Consider the following 18737-nt stretch of genomic DNA (forward strand, 5'->3'; position numbering starts at 1 on the left):
TAAACGAACTTTCAGAGAAGTTGATACTGAAGAAAAAACTAATTATGTATCCAAACAGGGGCGTAGGAAATTTCGACACTAAGCAGGTAGCGACTAAAATTTAATGGCAATTTTCGACACCAGCCCCATTTCCCGTTTTTATCTTACAGGTATATTCGACACCAAATAAATATAGCTGCGACATAAATAAAATACCATAATTAATTCATTTATTTATTTTAATAAAAGTAATGTGCATTTTATTTCTTTATAACTGTAATAATATCTAAATATAATACAACTAGTACCTAATTTTTGTACATTTTACCGTTAATATACTCGTATACAATGATTTATTTGCTATTATAGGAATGATAAGATACAGCTTTTATAAAATCTAACCTACGTATTTGTTGGGACCGTAGTTTATCCATCATTTTCTCCAAAAATGACAATTTAGCCTTAACAGTAGTATCTTTGATTTTTGCTGGTATATGTAAACTATTTATTTTGACATAAGTGTCTACTTGAAATTCTTTTAACTTTTCAATAAAAATAAAAATAGAAGGATGTGTTGAATAAAAAGAAGAATTAAATCTCGAATGAAAGGATTCGCAGGCATTTGTGGTCCTCGCAATAGACGGATTCTGATTAGACCATATGTGTGGTGGAAATAGAGCGCTATCGAAAATGTAATTTTCCAGTAAATAATCTGCATATATATCAAGTGTTGCGTTTATAGGTTTATATGACATTAAATCATAAAGAAAGCATTCTTCAACTTCTGCTGGATTTAAATAAGTTAAACCAAACGTATGCCTTAACCATTTTACAATTTCTGAATTTGTATCCTTATATTCTTGTACCAAACCCAAAGATTGAATTTTTTTAAACCAGTTTTGGTGTAAGTGAAAACGGCATCCACTAATTTTTGCATTGGGCCACATATACAATAAAGCACAGTGAATTGCTTTTTCAAAGTCCACAAATATTTCAGTTGACTCTAATGATAATTGAAATGTTTCAAAAATCTTAGACCTTAATAAAGAAAATAAATTTTTGTATGTCATTGACAATTTGTCCTTTAACAAACAGTATGCTAAAGGAACATAATGTCCATTTTCCAAGCCATGTATAGTAAATAATTGTAGAAAATATTTGGTACTGTATGAAAATGTACCATCCATATACAAAGTTTTTAATTTACACAACAAACGAATATTTGTCTCGCATGAAAATACAATTACATTTAATTCAAGATGATTTAAAAACAAAAAACTTTCATTGCGACAGGTTTTAGGAGAATAATTACTAACCGCGTTATGGACTTCTGATATGCTTCTTGGTAACGGACCTGGTAACAGTTTACGACGACATTTGTAAATGTTCTTTCTTATGCTAGCTATGTCAGGAACCGTCAGCAAATTGGCATCACACTCAGCAACAGCAGTTCTTGTAATTTGGGCAGGCTTTTCCGATATGTCCTCTTGGGCTTTTCTTTTACATGCATTGGTTACCATCTTTACTTCAAGCTTTTTTGGATCGGCTTCATGATTATGTACCAAATCACTTCTTGTGATGGTGAGGTCCTCACAGCCTTTGTAAACACTTTTGCGGAACACTTAGTGTTTCTTTGGATGCAGCGCCAAAATATCTCGCCGCTTTTTAACACTTTCTGTTTCGAGAACGACTGATGCTCCACCACTAATAAATCTTGACCACGGGAACTTTTTATCAAACTCATTTTTTAAATATCCGTATACGTGCACAAGTCAACGTCAAACAAGAAATAAATTACAACTGAAATAATTTAGTCACAAGTACACAAGTGCCACGCCCTCCGCCGTGACAATAAATATTGGGAAAACCCGCTTGTCCTGCTTGGGTGCAAATGTCCATCGCCGCTAATTACCTACCTACCTGCTTTACGCCGCGGTGTCGAAATTTCCTATAATAAAATTTGACCCTTCGATTACCCCAGGTACAAAGACAATTTGGTGTCGAAAGTTCGCCTGCCGCCAAACAGACTGTAATAGCCACATTTGAAGGAAATATTTTATCTAGCTACTTTGCAAAGAATAGTCTATTTTTTATATTATAAACTTCCTTTATCGAATCAAAAACTGACTGTGAATCATCCTTCTCGGGATTATTTACTTATATTAGATATTCCACACTAGCAATATAGGAAACAGTTTTCTTTTCCTCTCAAAATTCGCAAAAGATCAACCACACAAATAATTACGCCTAAAAACCAAAACATATCATCAACTAACACATCCCAACCCTCCTTAAGTCACTATAGCATAGCGCAAAAAACTAGAAATAATCTCTCCTACCCTCAATCTCCAAACAATGCACCCATGTTTCCTTTTAATTTTGGGCCTTCCTAACCCCGTCCCGCTAATTTAAATATCCAAAATTTTTCAGAACAAACCAGATCAAAAAGTTCTGGAATCCCCTTTTTCCAGTTATTTTTTTAATTTTATTACAGGTATTCAAAGTGTAGATAATATAAAACCGATTAGTCAAGAGAGTATCTTCTTCTTCTTTGAGTGCCTCTCCTATCGGAGATTGGATATCATTAGGGCGATTCTAATTTTATTTACTGCTGTTTTGAATAATTCGTTAGTGGTACAGCCAAACCACTCTCTTAAATTTCTCATCCAGGACATTCTTCTACGGCCTGGATTTCTGCGTCCTTGGATTTTTCCCTGTATTATATTTTGTAGGAATGTGTACTTTTGTCCTCTCATCAGTTGGCCAAAGTATTCAAGTTTTCTCTTTTTTATATTCAGTATAACTTCTGGATCGTTATTTATTCTGCGTATTAACTCTTCATTTGTAATTTTATCCACCCAACTTATTTTTAGTATACGGCTGTAGCACCACATCTCAAAGCTTTCAAGATTTTTAACATTCTTCTGTTTAAGAGTCCATGCCTCAACACCGTAAAGCAAAGTACTGAATACATAGCATTTTAACATTCTAGTTCGTAGCTGAATACTAATATCACGATTACAAAATAATTTTTTCATTTTTATAAAGGTAGACCTGGCAATTTCAATACGTCTTTTTATCTCGTGATTTTGGTTACCTGGTTCATTGATGAGGGTTGCCAAGTATTTGTATTCGTTTACTTTTTCGAGTTAGGTGCCGTTTATTGCGATACTAGTGTCATGTATTGGATTCTTACTGAAGGTAATATATTTGGTTTTTTTGACATTCATCCTCATGCCGTAGTTATTACATATCTTATTCATACTTTCAATTAGATGTTATAGATCTTCTGCTGTTCTTGCCATTATCACAGTATCGTCAGCATATCGAATGTTATTGATAACTTCTCCATTTCACTTCACTGACTATTATCCCTTCGTTTGCATGTGAGAGAGCTTCTTGGCATATTTGTTCGCTGTAGATATTAAACATACAAATATACAACCCTGTCGTACTCCTCTAGGTATTTCTATTTCGTCCGATGTTTGGTCTTCTATTTTTATATTGGCTCGCTGATTACAGTACAGATTTAATATTATTTGTATGTCTCTGGTGTCGATGTTCTTACCCTCCAGGATTTCTTTGAGTATATTGTGGCGTACTGTGTCAAAGGCCTTTTGAAAGTCTATAAAGCAAGCGTGTACTTCTTGGTTTACATCTAGATATCTCTGTGTTAGTACGTTTAAGGCAAAGAGAGCTTCTCTTGTACCTAATCCTTTTCTGAATCCGATCTGTGTATCGTTAATACCGATATCTAACTTTTGATAGATTCGGTTGTGGATGACTCTAAGAAATATTTTAAGCAGATGACTCATCAAGGAGATTGTTCGATGATCAGAACATTGCGTTGCCTTAGTTTTCTTCGGTATGGTGACAAACGTAGACAGCAACCATTCTTGAGGTATTATACCAGTACTGTATATTGTATTGAATAGATGTAATATTATGGTTACGGATTTATCATTCCAAAGCTTCAACAGTTCTGTAGGAATTTCATCAGGTCCATTTGCTTTTCCATTTTTAGCGTTTCTGATTGCGTATTCTACTTCTTCTTTTAATATGTCTGGCCCAGTTGCATTGATTATCTGAGTTAAGTTGTTTCTGTCGTCTTTAAATAAGTCATTCAGGTATTCTGTCCATCTTTTTATTTAATTCTCTAGATCTACAATAAGATTTCCATCTTTGTCTTTAAGTTTACCTATTTAGCATTTCTTTATGCTTCCTGTTATCTATTTCACTTTTTTGTGCATATTGAACGCATCGTACTTTTTCTCATAGGTTTCCATTTCTTTACACTGTTCTTTAATCTACGCTTCTTTGGCTTGTTTTATTTTGTTTTTTATGTGTTTGTTTATTTCTTTGTATTTGTTTAGATAATTCTTCATCTTTCTTCTTTGTTCCATCAAGTCTAGTATATCTTGTGTCATCCACCCCTTATTATTTGTTGTTGTTTTTGTAAGATGTTTCTTTCCTGCTATTTGTACAGCTGTATTTATGTACTTTAATTTTTGGTTAACGTTAGTTGTATTATTAATTTGTTGCTGCACTGAACGGAGTTTTTCATTTATTTCTTCTCCTGTTTCTTGTCGTCGTATATTTTTGTTTTTAAGTTTATTGACATCTAGTGCCTTTCTGTGTGGTCTTCTAATCTTTTTTGGTCTCGCCTCTATCACAGTAACGACCGGATTATGATCTGAGCTTATATCAGCTGCTGGGTACGTCTTAGTACATTTAATAGCATTACGATACCTCCTTGCTATCATAATGTAGTCTATTTGATTTCTCACTATTTTTTCTATGGTATGTTGTTGAGATGTCCATGTATATAACCGTCGAGGAGGTAATTTGAAAAAGGTGTTTGTTATTACGAAGTCTTCGCTTTGGCAAAATTGAATCAATCGATCTCCTCTGTCATTTCTGTTTCCAAGTCCATAGTTTCCTACGTGTTCTCCTACCTTACTTTGACCCACCTTGGCATTAAGATCGCCCATTATTATGTTAATGTGTTGCTTGTTTATTGTTTTCTGCATTTCTTCTAAATCGTTGTAGAATTGTTCTATTTCATTGTCATCTTTATCTTCTGTTGGTGCATAGACTTGAATAAGATTTATTAAGTTATGTCTTTCTTTAATTTGTATTAATATTAAGCGCTCTGAATAAGGAGTACAAGTAATCATAGAGTTTTTCCATTTCTTTGAAATGATGATTCCAACTCCGTAATGATGACGATGATGAATGATAACGATTTTCTAAGTGGAAGTCCAAACGACAAACACATTTAATTTCAAACTCATATTATGGCTTATTCCCAATTAAAAAAGTAAATTTACTACAAGATCACTTTGTAACTGATATTTCCTTCCTGTATACAATTTGCTTAGAACATCAGCTATAAACAAAATCTTAATTTGTGCTGTCTGTCCGACATCGCTAAGCAAATATGTAGCATGCAGAAAAAATTTTCTAGTACGTCCCTGGCCCGAGCATAAATATTTTCCCAATTCTCTGTTTAAAGGGCTGTTTTCCCATTACAGGGATTGATACGCGGGGTAAGGGACGGTAGATGCCGGTACGAGTAGTAAGGTCGAAGTGAATTCAAGTTAGGTTTGGAAAGGGTGGCCAAAATAAGCAGACGTGTTTAATTTAGTCGGTCAAGAAGCCGACAAATTCGTGGGATAAATAGTAAATTGTCAATTTTGGAAGAGTGGTCACTATTTTTATATTTCTAAGTATCTAAGAGATTTATGTCACTTACAACTTTTAAAAATAACCACGATGGTTCCAGTTTTTAAGAAGCTGTTTCCAGGGTGTGTGCCAGTTTCAACCTCAGACTTCAATGTCCTAAGCAGCCGTCTCAGAGCATCTTTCACAGTATGGAGATAAATTTGTTCGAGTGGCAGAGAGTATAGTTTAAATTCCAGTTCCTAACCCCAGAAAATCTAAAGTAACTTTAGTGCAATCCAGGTAACTTTTGTGTTTAATATTTCAAAGTCAAAATAGAATTTTTTTAATATTAATTTGCTTTCATAACAATTTAAATTGTAATATATAATAGTGTAAATTTTAGGGTGTGGCCATTGCTGTCATTTTATTTGTTTTCTGTTTTTTAATTTAATGTTGACATATGACAGCTAGCCTTATTATTTTTTGACATTAGTTTTGTTTGGTTTTTAAAGAATGTTAACCTCTCTACATAGTTTCATCCAAAAAGATAATTCTTTATTTGTAATAATTTATTTCTGCCACAGATTATAGCCCAGTAACAATTTATTGTAGTTTTGTAGTATCTCCCACTTGTAAACGGATGTTATAAACGGATAGGACATATTAAGTATTTTTTATTTGTTATTTTGGTATTTATCTCTGTAACTATCTATATAGTATTTTGTGCCATTTATTTTTGTAACTGTTTGTGGTGAGACAACAATAAATGTTTAATGTATTTTCTCTAAACCATTTAGTTTATTTATTTAGAAAAGTCTCCTTACCTCTATTTTGTGTTTTTTAGGACGAAAGAACCTTTTCCCCCTCCTAGAGGTCCTTCTTGTTTTGTTTTGTTTGTCCGTTTGTCCAGAAGATTCATGTAAGTGCCCTTTGTTTCATTTTTTTGTAGTTGCCCCAATCCAATCCCGTTGTTTCATTCACTTATCCACGACTCCAGCTCTCCAAATAAACCCTGAGCGCCGTTCGCATAAGCTTCTATTTATATTGCTTGCCCAATCTCTGTCCCAATAATTTTTGGCCCCAATTTTCAACCCCCTATAATAATACCCTATGTAATAGGCAAAATAATTCGTTGCAAAGATCCCTAGTTCGCAAATAGATAATAGAAAATAACTTTCAATTGCACGAAAAACTATTATAGCCCTGCAAGTTTCTGGTATCACCTTTCCCAATAGTTGTGGAGATATTTTACAGCTGAACTTGAGATTCTCAAATGACCTCTCAGTGGTCAGAAAGCGTAAAGTTGCTACAAGGCGTTGTTCAGTACTGACACATTCACGTATGACGGTATTTTTTTTTTTTTGGAAATAAATAAACTAACTTTTTCCAGCAAGTGAAGTTATCCATTCTAAGGTAGTTTTTGTAATCATCCTCATCAATGACATTGAGAAATTTGTTTTTTTCTTCTATCAGTGTTTGTGTTTGTACTGGCACGTGTGCTATCTGTTTTGGTTGCTAAGATATGCTGCAGTTGGAGTGAGGCTCTACCTCATTGTAGAAGTTATGCCCAATAATTTACATAGAAAGTTTTCTATCTATTTCTACAAGGATATTTAGTTAACATATAAATAACATTTAACAAGAAAAATTTAAAATCATTCACAGTTTTACTTTAAGTTGTGTTTAATTTTTTACACAATTTACTCATTTTAAAAGCAATTACTTATTTTAAAAGCAAGAAATATGAAAAGTCAGAGACGCTTATTTAATTTGTCAAAGGACAACTACGTTCAACAACTTCAACGTGTTTTCGAATAATCTGACTCTGACGAGCCTTTATCTAGTGACCATAAACAAGATGAGTACGGACACCAGCCAAAAACCTCATTGTTTACCTTCCAGGCAATAATAAAAGTTCCAGGCAACAATTTTCATGCTCCTGTACTCTAAGCATGAAAATTATGCTTAACAGGAAAAATCTAAAAAAACATAACAAGTTCTGCGCAAGGCCAGATGACCGAAAATCCAGGTGTGCCTTATGTAAAAATTTTATTTGTTTAAAACACTAACAGAATATATATCCTACGTGCTTAAAATATTAATTTGGAATAAAAATGTTATTAAAAAACTTTAGCTTAGTAATAAAGGCTAAATAGGCTCATAATTTAGGCTGTAGCCATTATAATTGAAACTTTTATGTTGAGGTACCACTGTACTTCGCTGTAGCATTAGTATATAAAAACAAATTATGTACTCCCAACACTCAGTATTGCCGAGGCACAAAATATAAGGAATACACCTCGTATTAAACTTTGTAGCTACTAACAAAAACTAATCCGTTCACAGAATTTCTTTCATAAGTTTGCTTACCTAAAGTATTCTCGATGTGGGGGTGTTGAGTCATGTTCATTCCGGAGAAATGAACGAAACCTCTGGAACAAGGCACGTTGAGCCGCGTCAGCTCGATAACGAGACCGTGTCCGTTGATCTTCTGGGATGGAAACCACACTCTGCACTCGGCTGGCGTACGCGGAAGGTCTCGGTGCGACACGTCGGCTTCGTCTCGGATTAGTTGCAGCTGACATTCTGAAAGAAAAAGAAAAGTTCACTACGCTGTGAATTATGTTCTATATGTAAATATTTTAGTTCTCGCTGTAAATATTTTAATCCGCGGATCTACGAAAAACAAGTTAATACAAAGTCTAGAACAGTTGCTTAATTAATATAAGACTAACTGCATAATACTTTCGTTCCAGTTAACAAACAAAATCCAATTGCAAATTACTTGAATGGTAATAAAATGGCAACTTTTCTGAATTACGCTGTACATAATTTTAATTATAAAATGTGTTTAATGCCATCTATGAAATAATTGATTGAATTGTCTCGTGTAAAGAACGCTTATTTTCTTTTAACCCTCGAGCGGGCGCGCCCGTGTATTTTGTACACGTCCAATAGAAAAAGTCGTCTAAACATAGAAGTGTCGTCAATCTGGCGATATCGTCGCGTCTATTCATCCAGTAGAGATCTGTCGTTCGAATAGTTGAGTAATATTTTTTGTTGCAGCTGAGTGTTGTAAGAATTCTTAGAAATACGAGAGTGTGACGGTTTTGTGTACATAATACACGGAGCGCCTTCTAGTGTAAGTATTTTATCCATTAATTATTTTACTTTATAAAAAGTTGTAATTCGAAATTAAAGTCAAATTAACTTAGTTTTACTTTATTTTAGGTTGAACAGGATATTGTAACATAATTGAGAGGGAATATAACGGCTACGCTGAGAGAATATTATGTAAGAATTTAGTTGCATTGTTATATTATTTGTCTGTTACTTTTTTTTATTTTTGCAGGGCTAGAAAGAAGGTTTTAACTGAGGCTTAGTTATATAAAATTCTTAATGAAGACCCAGAAACAGAAACTAGTGAAATAGAATATTCCGATGAATCTGAGACAGATGAAGAAATAATACAGCATGATGACCACAATTCTGAATCTGAACAAGAACAGAATCACCACGACAGAGCCAGTAACTTCGAGGATAATACTGCAGTAAGTATGACTGCTTTCGAATATTGTCAAGGTAAAGATAAAAAAACTGCATGGCGTAAGACTCCGCTGTCGTCGCAATCAAAAATTAAAAAGAAAAATATTATCAAAATACTTCCAGGACCAAAGGCAGTGGCTTCAAAAGTGACCTCAGAACTTTCAGCTTTTGAAAAAATTATAGATTCTGATATATTAGAGAACATCGTACAATTTACTAATTTGTACATTGATAGTAAAAAAGAATCTGTTCAATATAAAAGAGAACGACATATGAAAGATACTTCAAAAAGTGAAATAATGGCGTTACTGGGAGTGTTTTACCTCCTAGGCACTAAAAAGGCTAACCATACTAACGCACTTGAACTTTGGACATCTGATGGAACAGGTATAGAAATTCTTAGAGCTGTAATGAGTTACAAAAGATTTTTATTTTTGTTACGTTCAATGCGCTTTGATGACAAAACCACAAGACATGAACGGAAAATATACGACAAACTTGCACCAATTAGAAAAATATTGGACGCATTTGTTAGTAACTGTAAAAATTCCTATAATCTTGGTGAATTCGTTACAATAGACGAAAAACTAGAGGGATTAAGAGGACGTTGTAGTTTCATCCAGTATTTACCAAATAAAGCAGCAAAATACGGTATCAAGCTGTTCATTTTGGGCGATACACAAACTTACTTTGTTGGAAATTTAGAGGTTTATTGTGGAAGGAAACCTGAGGGGCCTTATGCTGTATCAAACTCTCCCAGTGATATTGTAGATAGGCTTATTGATTATATAAAAGGTTTAAATCGCAATTTGACAACCGATAATTGGTATGCCAGTTATCCTTTAGCTATTTCCCGTTTGGAAAATAAAATAACTACAATTGGCACTTTGAGAAAAAACAAAAGGGAAATACCTATTGAATTTTTACCCCAAAAACAAAAAGAAGTGGGAATGTCACTCTTTGGATTCCAGAAAAATGTCACTTTGGTTTCATTTGTTCAAAAAAAAAGTAAGTCGGTCATACTTTTATCCACGATGCATGACACTGCCACCGTAGACGTCGAAACTAAAATACCAAAAATTATTCTTGATTAAAATGCCACAAAAGGCGGTGTGGGTACTATTGACCAAATGTGTGCATCATATTCTGTATTTTTCTAAAGAATTTAAGCTTGAGTTTAATGCAAGTACATCTTTCAGAAAGAGCGACAATGCGATATCTTCCTCAGGATATTCAAGGTTTTCTAATGAAATATAAATCATGTGAAGAACCTACTAGAACAGAAGTGCAAAGCTCTAGAAAACGTGGACGTTGTGCAATATGTCCAGGCTCAAAAAATTCAAGCACAACAGTTAGATGTGGGCTATGTAGAATATTTGTATGTAAAATGCATTCAGAAACCACAATTATCTGCGTAAAATGTAAGAGCAATGAACGGCAGCAATCAGAAGAAATCGAGTGCAGTAACCCGTAGGTACATGTTTTATGTTTATTATTTTATGTAACAATAAACTATTTTTGTAAATCGTGGTTGTCATTTTGTTAAAACGCACTAAATTTGGTAAAATCAACTAAAATTTGTTTTGTGTACAAAATAAACAGCGCGCCCGGTTATGAAACGGTAGCCGGCGATCCTGCTGTAGGGTTAAATATCATTATTGCCTGTGTAGCCTACATTTATTTGTTACAGCTACATACTGTTAAGTTAAGCTGTTACAATTATTCGTTTAATCATATTTATAATAAGGCTTCACACGTGGAGCTTGACCTCGTAATTTATTTATGCAAGCACGCAACAGATCAGAGTAAGAGTTGTCGATGAAAACCAAGCCAGAGGCCCCAATTAATCCTAAAGTATTAGTAGCAATAAGAAATAAAACGAAGAGAAAAAAAAGGCATTATTAGGAACCGTACTAACGTCCATTTTTGGAGTTAATGACGAGGTATACAGTGATATAGAAGTACTCGAACAAAACAAAACATACTCTATAAATGAAGCACAACATCAAACAAAAATTATGTAAGAAACAATATCCTCGATTAACCACACAGATGCAAGGATAGACAGACACCTTAAGAGGTTTCAAGATGCACTAACCAAAGGAATGCAAGAAATATCTTAAGGGCTCAGTACGGTAGCGTATAAAGCTGAGACATTGGAGGAGGAATACATTAAACTAAGGATCCAAACTATATCTTAACAAGTGATGGAATTCATACAAGAATACATCCAAATGTACGAAGGAATACTGAACATTACAACCACGGACAAATACAAGACGAATGAAACAAATTTCATTATTTATGAAATGCGACATAAAACAGCATAACGTGCTTATGAAAATTATAGAAATGATTGGAGACTATTGGAGTAAATCGAAGGGATAAGCGAATAGTTGCTTATTTATATCGGAACAACGTTATTTTTTCGAAACTAATACATCGGAAAAATTGGAAATACAAAATAAGTGTCAAAGACGTATATTTTGGACATGCTGTTTAATAGATTATTTCAATTTTAAATTAAGGAATATCATAAGAATCTAAGATAGTATAAAGAAATAGTTTCCGGCTATATTCATTCAGACTGTTTCTTAATCTCATTGAACCTTAAATAATTATACAAATTTCTAAAAGGTTTAAGGTTTAATATTAACAATAATCGTTCACAAAAGAATATCTAAAACATATTTATTAAATATCTATTATTTAATTATGCAGATATCGTTAAAGCCATCAAAAGAAACTGCCTAAGATGGGTGGGTCACGTTATGCGGATAGATGAAAGTGATCCTGCTAAAACAACCATGGTAAATAGGCCGGCCGGAAAAAAAAGGGGGCGAACTAAACTCAGATATCTGGACGATGTGTAGGACGATTTAAGGGGTATTGGTGTAATGGGATGGAGAGGGGAGACACTCGACAGGGAAGAATTTGAGAATGTTTTGAGGCAGACCAGAGCTCACGAGGGCTGTAGCACCCACTGATTTTGATCTATTACTTAATAATATTTAATTAATAGATATTGATGCCTAGAGTAGGGCAGAGTATTTAGTATTTTCCTTATTTTGAGTTTTTAAGTTAAAATCCCTAAGTAAGGGTAGGTAGCTTTAGAAGGGACAGGAACAAATTAGCTAACATGTTTGTTTAATAGAATTATGAAATTGGGAAAAGCAAGTAAAGTAAAGATTAGTACCTGTTTACAACACCAAAGGGGATATATGAGAATGCACAAAACTACAGCACTACAAAGCTGCTTGCACCACACCATAAATATATGAGGGAGAGTAATTGAAAGACAAATACGTGAAGGAACCAAAATATTCAAACACCACTTTAGATTTACGTAACGCAGATCAACGACAGATGCAATTTTCGTTAGATTCTAGCTATTGGTAAAATATGGGAATAATCAAATAAATGGTAATTATTGATCTTGCGAAAGAATATGATACAGTTTGTCAAAAGGGTCTGCGTGGACGGTTAGTAATAAAGGGGTTCCCGGTGAGTATGTAAAAAAATGTGAGACACACGTATGATGGAGTAACAACTAATGACGGGACAGGTATAGAATATACTAATAAAATATTGACTGTGATGTATTGGGTAACGCCAGGATACTCCCGATATAAAAATCTTTTAGAAAACACTTACAGGAAAATAATATTTAAAGTAAAAATTACTGAAAACTTAGAAACTAACGCAATGCTAATGAGAACACAAGGACATATTATATTGCCTCTAGGTTATCCAAACTTGCCTTAAAGAGTATTTAGAAAAAAGTAAAATGAAAACAAAAAGATGTTAACATAGATGGACGATACTTAAATCACTAACAATTTACATATGATGTTATAGGGTAATGGAACCAATCTTGGACAGTTTAAGAACCATAAAGTTTCTTTTTGTACTTTTAGTTATTAATAATAAAGTATTTTATTAACTTTAGACTCCTGCTTATTGCTCAGACTGTCTTTAATCAGTACAGAAGTTCATTTTACCAAAATAAAAACAACAACACAAAAAAACATATTCATTATTAATTAATGTTTTTTCTCCAGTAATGGACATCGATATTTTCAATCGATCCTAATTTGGACAGTTTCATACCCAGTTATGGACACCGTTTTTATATATGAATAGAGAGGTTCAAAATTATGGAATAAATTCATTTGGTCAAGAATAGGCCACTTTTGAGAAAAATCCTGTTACAGGCCGATTTTTATTTTTAAATTATGATTTTTCGAGATATTGCCATAATAGTGACGTCATCCATTTGGCCGTGATAGCGAAATCGATGATTTTTTAAATAGGAATAAGGGTCGTGTGGTAGCTCATTTTAAAGGTTATTCAATTGTTTACTCAGTAATATAAACAATAACATTATTATTTATACAGGGTGCCAAAAAATTTTTTTGGAATCATATTAAATTAAGCAAAAACAAGAATCTATGTCATTTATTTAGCTTAAAATATATTTTACTGCTATCAGAAAATATAAAAAAAATGTTTATTTCATAAATAAACATTGCTTTTTTGCTTAAATTAAATGTCAAACCGCCACCCACATGACTCTGGTCCATTCCATGCCTCTTTAGATTATTGTGCTTTCATAGTATTCAGTGTTTTAGGACTAATGTTACTTTCTAAAATATTTAAACATATTTTTATATCATTAGCCAAATTTTGATTGTTTTCAGGAAGATTTTCTTCTTTATTAACCCTCTGTCTACAAATTATCTTTGAATAATCCACGTTATTTGCATTAAAAGGAAAGAGGCCACCAACGCGAAATCCATTTTTAATAATAGCTGGAGAAATAGATTCATTCAGAATATTTTCTAGGAGAGAAGACACGTGTCATTAACGGCTGGTTTTCGTTTTCTGCCAACCATTTTCTGACATGCGATTTCCATTGACATTTCAATGGGTAAAAAACAGAAACATCCAGAGGTTGTAATACGTGCGTTGCATTTGGATAAAATGCAACTAAAATGATTTGCTTTTCAAGCAAAAAAATACTCAGATGTAATGTCAAATGAGATTTGTGCCCATCCACAAAAACTATAACGGGTCGTTCTATATTATTTTCTGTCAACCTTGGCTCAAATATATTCGCCATGTATTCAAAAAATACTTCTCCTGTCATCCACCCATTGGCCGATTTGCCCAGTCCCCAAGATTTCGGAAATTTGGTAACAATATCTGCAGGTACCCTCTTATATGGATATACTACCATAGGAGGGCAAATTTTTCCAGATGCTGATACCGTAAGTAAGACAGTGAGATTTTCTTTTTCTGACGTTTTTGAGACACTATAGATATTTTTATCTCCTTTAGGAGCCAAAACTTTTCCAGTTTTAGGGCACAATGAAATAGCTGTTTCATCAGCATTAAAAATTCGATGTGCATGTTCTAAAATGTCAGAGTAGCTATTATCTTTGAAGTAATTTGAAACTTCTTGAAACCAATTGCGTATATCGATTTCTGTTAATTGGCCACGATAACCGGTAAGTCTTTAACGATATATTGGGATGTCTGTTCAGAAAAGACTGAAACCACTTTTTACCAGGAGTACCTTCGGTAAATGAAGTTTTTCTATCTAACTCCTTTATCAACTTGGTGACTGTGTCGACTAAGCATTGTTTCGTTACAGAAAACCCAGCTTTTGCAATATTGATAATCCACTTAACAATGCGATCTTCCTCATCTGCAGTAAGAACTGTTGGAGGGCCCATGTTGCATACCTCAGGACTTATTCCTTTTAGCTTATTGTGCAACGTAATACGAGGTACAGCAAATCTCTTACTTGCAGTTGCAATTGGCATACCCATTTTTGCTGCCAATAGAGCTTTTGCCATTTGAGCGGCGGTATATTTTTTATGTCCCTTTCTATCCATCATAAATGAGCAGCAGTAAAATAAAAAAACAAAATTATTTCTTGACACCAGTAATGGACATTTTCGTATCCATTATTGGACACTCATTTAATGGCCATGTCCAATACTGGATACACTCAACATATAGACTTCCTGTTTATAGCAGAAGATAGCATTTTTTATTTCTATGTATTTACCAGTGATTTCAAATAAAAACTTATTTGCCCTTAAATGGACACCCTGTCCATTTTAGGAACATACGTTTAATTGTAGATCCAGTATTGGACACCCAAATTAAATCTTTTTAACGATAAAAATTAGCTCAAAACAATAAACCCACATTAAACTACATACCTTTACTGTTGATTCACTTAAGTAAACTTAATAAATCACCAATTTTGAAGTTTGTATAAGTTAAGAAACTAATTCACTTTCTTATAACCAACGCTAACAATACGACTATCTTGGCGCCAAAATTGTCATGTGGTAAATTAGGTTCATTTTAATACAACTAGCGGCATCTAGACGAAGCAGCTGCAAACAGAGCAAATATTACCAATTTCTATTGGAGGTTTTACGTGTTTGTGGGGGTAATTAGAGTAATAGGTTGCTTGATAATATGCATTAATTTGTTGAGTGTCCATCACTGGTGCCGTGTCCAATACTGGTTCCAGTACCCTACCCATTAGCTCTATGATGTGTGATATGAAATATTGAATACTGAAAAAACTAAGGTAATATTAACTAAAGAAGTCGATATCAATCTCGATGAAATAAATACTGAAAATCTTAACAGAAAACTAAGGCATACGTATGTATGTATCTTGTTTCATAACATTTCATTATACCTGAAGTCAACTTGTAGATTCAGCAATTTAGTATAAACATACTTGGCCTAATAACGCTGCTATGTGTAATCCAATTTTAAAGTTATTAAACAAAAACAGAGAGGAAATCGAGTCACTGAAGCAATAATAGTAATGTTTCTTAGTTGGTCCGTACTCGAAATAAAAGAGACGTAATCTCAGTTACACGTAAACGTTTACATCTTCAATTAACTATTATAAAAATCATTAATTATAAGTTGTAAATAGCGTGTCAACAATAAAGCTGTAAAAATAGACTATACGTATACTATTGGGCTTGACGGAAGCACAGATAAACACATCCCTTCTTGTATGCACTTAAAATTTTATAAAAAATAGCGGTAGGACGTAAAAAAAAACAGCGAAAACCCTCATATAAACGATTAGCCAATCAGAAACGTACTAACTACAGAAGAACCGTCTGAGGCATAACAACGATACTGAAGAGAAAATTAAGAGGTGACAGTCCGAAAATGATGATAGCTGAATTAATAAAAAAGGACATAAAGATTCAGCTGTGCACGCATATAAAGTCGAAGAACTAGCTAAACAAGTAAATGTGGCATACATAGCAGACGGAATGCAATTAGATTTGGCAAAGAAATATACAACAGAAACAGTAGTGGCAACGATCAAATGCAATGCTAGCACAGATTACGCTTGATTAATATTAGAAAAAGATAACTTTACGACTCCTCAAGAAGTAATGTCCAAATTTTTATCGATAGATACAACATACAACAACACACAGGAAAGAATGTTGAACTCCCAACAAACTTTGAGAATAAAGAGGTAAATTTCAATACAAAAGAGGATACCATAATGGATATGATAAGTAGAGAAGACCCACTTTCGCTTAGCGAAATGATTCAACGAAAAGACAACGGCAATACACACAGAAATGTTACAGACAATATAATAATCAGACACATAGAGGAAACTCAAGAGGAGTATATAACAGAAACGTACGGTTATAGGAATTAGAAGATAGTCATAAAAAATCAGAAAATCCACAGTTAGTATTTTAAACAACCAATACAAATAAATGCACAGTTGGAATTAGAATACTACGTCTAAAAATTTCACTTAAATCTAACAAACCTCAAGAAAAAAAAAAACAGAAATCTTAGGACAATTAAATACATTTACTATAGACACAGGAGCAGATATTTCTATACTAAATGCTCACAACACTTTATGCAAGAACATGTTAGACCTAATACAAAGGCAAGAATAAAGGAAGTAACCAGGAAAGAATTGAAACTACACTAGATGTAAGGGGAAATCTTTTTGCACATACCTTCTAATTGGTAGAAAACAACTTTCCAATTCCAACGCATGAAATAATCAAAAGGTATTTTATCTGAAATGATCAATTCGTATTGGACTACGCTTATTTAAAAATGTAGATTACGGATGACAGAAACTGTTACATTATTACTAATATTTTGGATAATGTAGATATTAACATGGTAATATCACCATGATGTGAAGTTTATTTCAAAAATTTTAAACGCTAAAAAACGACAGGGTAGTGAAACAACAAGATAATCTCAAGGAATAATCCGTACATCAAAATTTTAAACACAACTTTGGAAACTGTAGAGACAGGTACAATCAAAACGTTAAATATAAAATTGTTCAACATCCTATGTAGATTAACCAACGGCAGTAAAGAAAGAATTGAGGGAATGATTGAAGTTGGATATCCCAGAATACTCACGAGATAACTTAGTACTCTTATGTGAAGATTATGCAAATATATTTGCATTTAGACATGACATGCTAAAATGCAACAACTTATATAAATATGTATTTTAATATACCTATATTTATAAAAGTTGTTTAATATATAAATATATATTTCAAGCAACAACAAAAGCTGAGGGTAAAAGAGCACACTACAGTTTACATAAAGAATCATAGTACACTACATTCACAAACAGAATAATTAAAAAGCCAAGTATAAAAATTACGAGACCAAAAAATTGTTAAGCCATTACTAGTGCCGAAAAGGCTACAGACGGAAATAAATTATAGAAGTTATGTATATATTTCAGACAGTTGAACAAGAAATTAGTCACAGATAAATTCCCGTTGCCGATAAAAGATTCAATATTAGACCAACTCTGAAAAAATGGTTTTTTGTTATAGACCCAATGTCAGGATTTCACCAGATACCATTAGTGAAATCGTCAAGAAAATACACATCTTTTACTACAGAAAAAGGGGCATTTCTGTTTACCAGAAGACAGATTACCTTTTGCGTTAAACATAAGCCCAAGAATATGTCTACAGCTTTTTAAAAATGATGTTAATGTCAATTAGAAGAATATCATTTAGACAGACAACCTAAAAAAGACATTTGAGATATGTGGGAAATTTACAAATCCAGCAAAATGTCAATTTTTTAGAACATGGGTCACATATTTAGGACACGACCTTTCCCATGTAGAATCTCCCGAAATAACAAACTATACAATAATAGGGAACTACCAGACATCTAAGACAGCTGATGAAATAAAAAGATAGTAGCATTTTGTAACTACTATAGACGTTTTATTTAAAATTTTGCCGAAATATGCTGACCTTTAAACAGATTGTCAAAAAAATGAGAAGAATTTTTTTGGTTACAAGAATGTAAAGAATCATTTAAAAAACTTAAATCATCTTTGACAAAACCACCAATTTTTTTCAGTAAAAAATTCATCCTAACAACACATGCATCGAATTCTAACTGTTCAGCAATCTAAAGTTAAAACTATAACGACACAGACTTATCAAATAACCTACGCTTCGCGGA

At 33.2% G+C, this 18737-nt stretch overlaps 1 protein-coding gene across 1 annotated transcript in view; it reads right to left on the reverse strand.

Annotated features, from left to right (window-relative positions):
* Positions 1 to 18737, reverse strand: part of LOC140432302 (uncharacterized) — an 803181-nt gene that overhangs the window by 719304 nt on the left and 65140 nt on the right. Inside the window, exon 4 of the mRNA XM_072520128.1 lies at positions 8014 to 8229. Within this exon, the coding sequence (XP_072376229.1) occupies positions 8014 to 8229 (216 nt within the window). The remainder of the gene's footprint in view (positions 1 to 8013; positions 8230 to 18737) is intronic.

The sequence above is a fragment of the Diabrotica undecimpunctata genome, chromosome 1 (genome assembly GCF_040954645.1).
Source record: "Diabrotica undecimpunctata isolate CICGRU chromosome 1, icDiaUnde3, whole genome shotgun sequence".
NCBI lineage: Eukaryota > Metazoa > Arthropoda > Insecta > Coleoptera > Chrysomelidae > Diabrotica > Diabrotica undecimpunctata.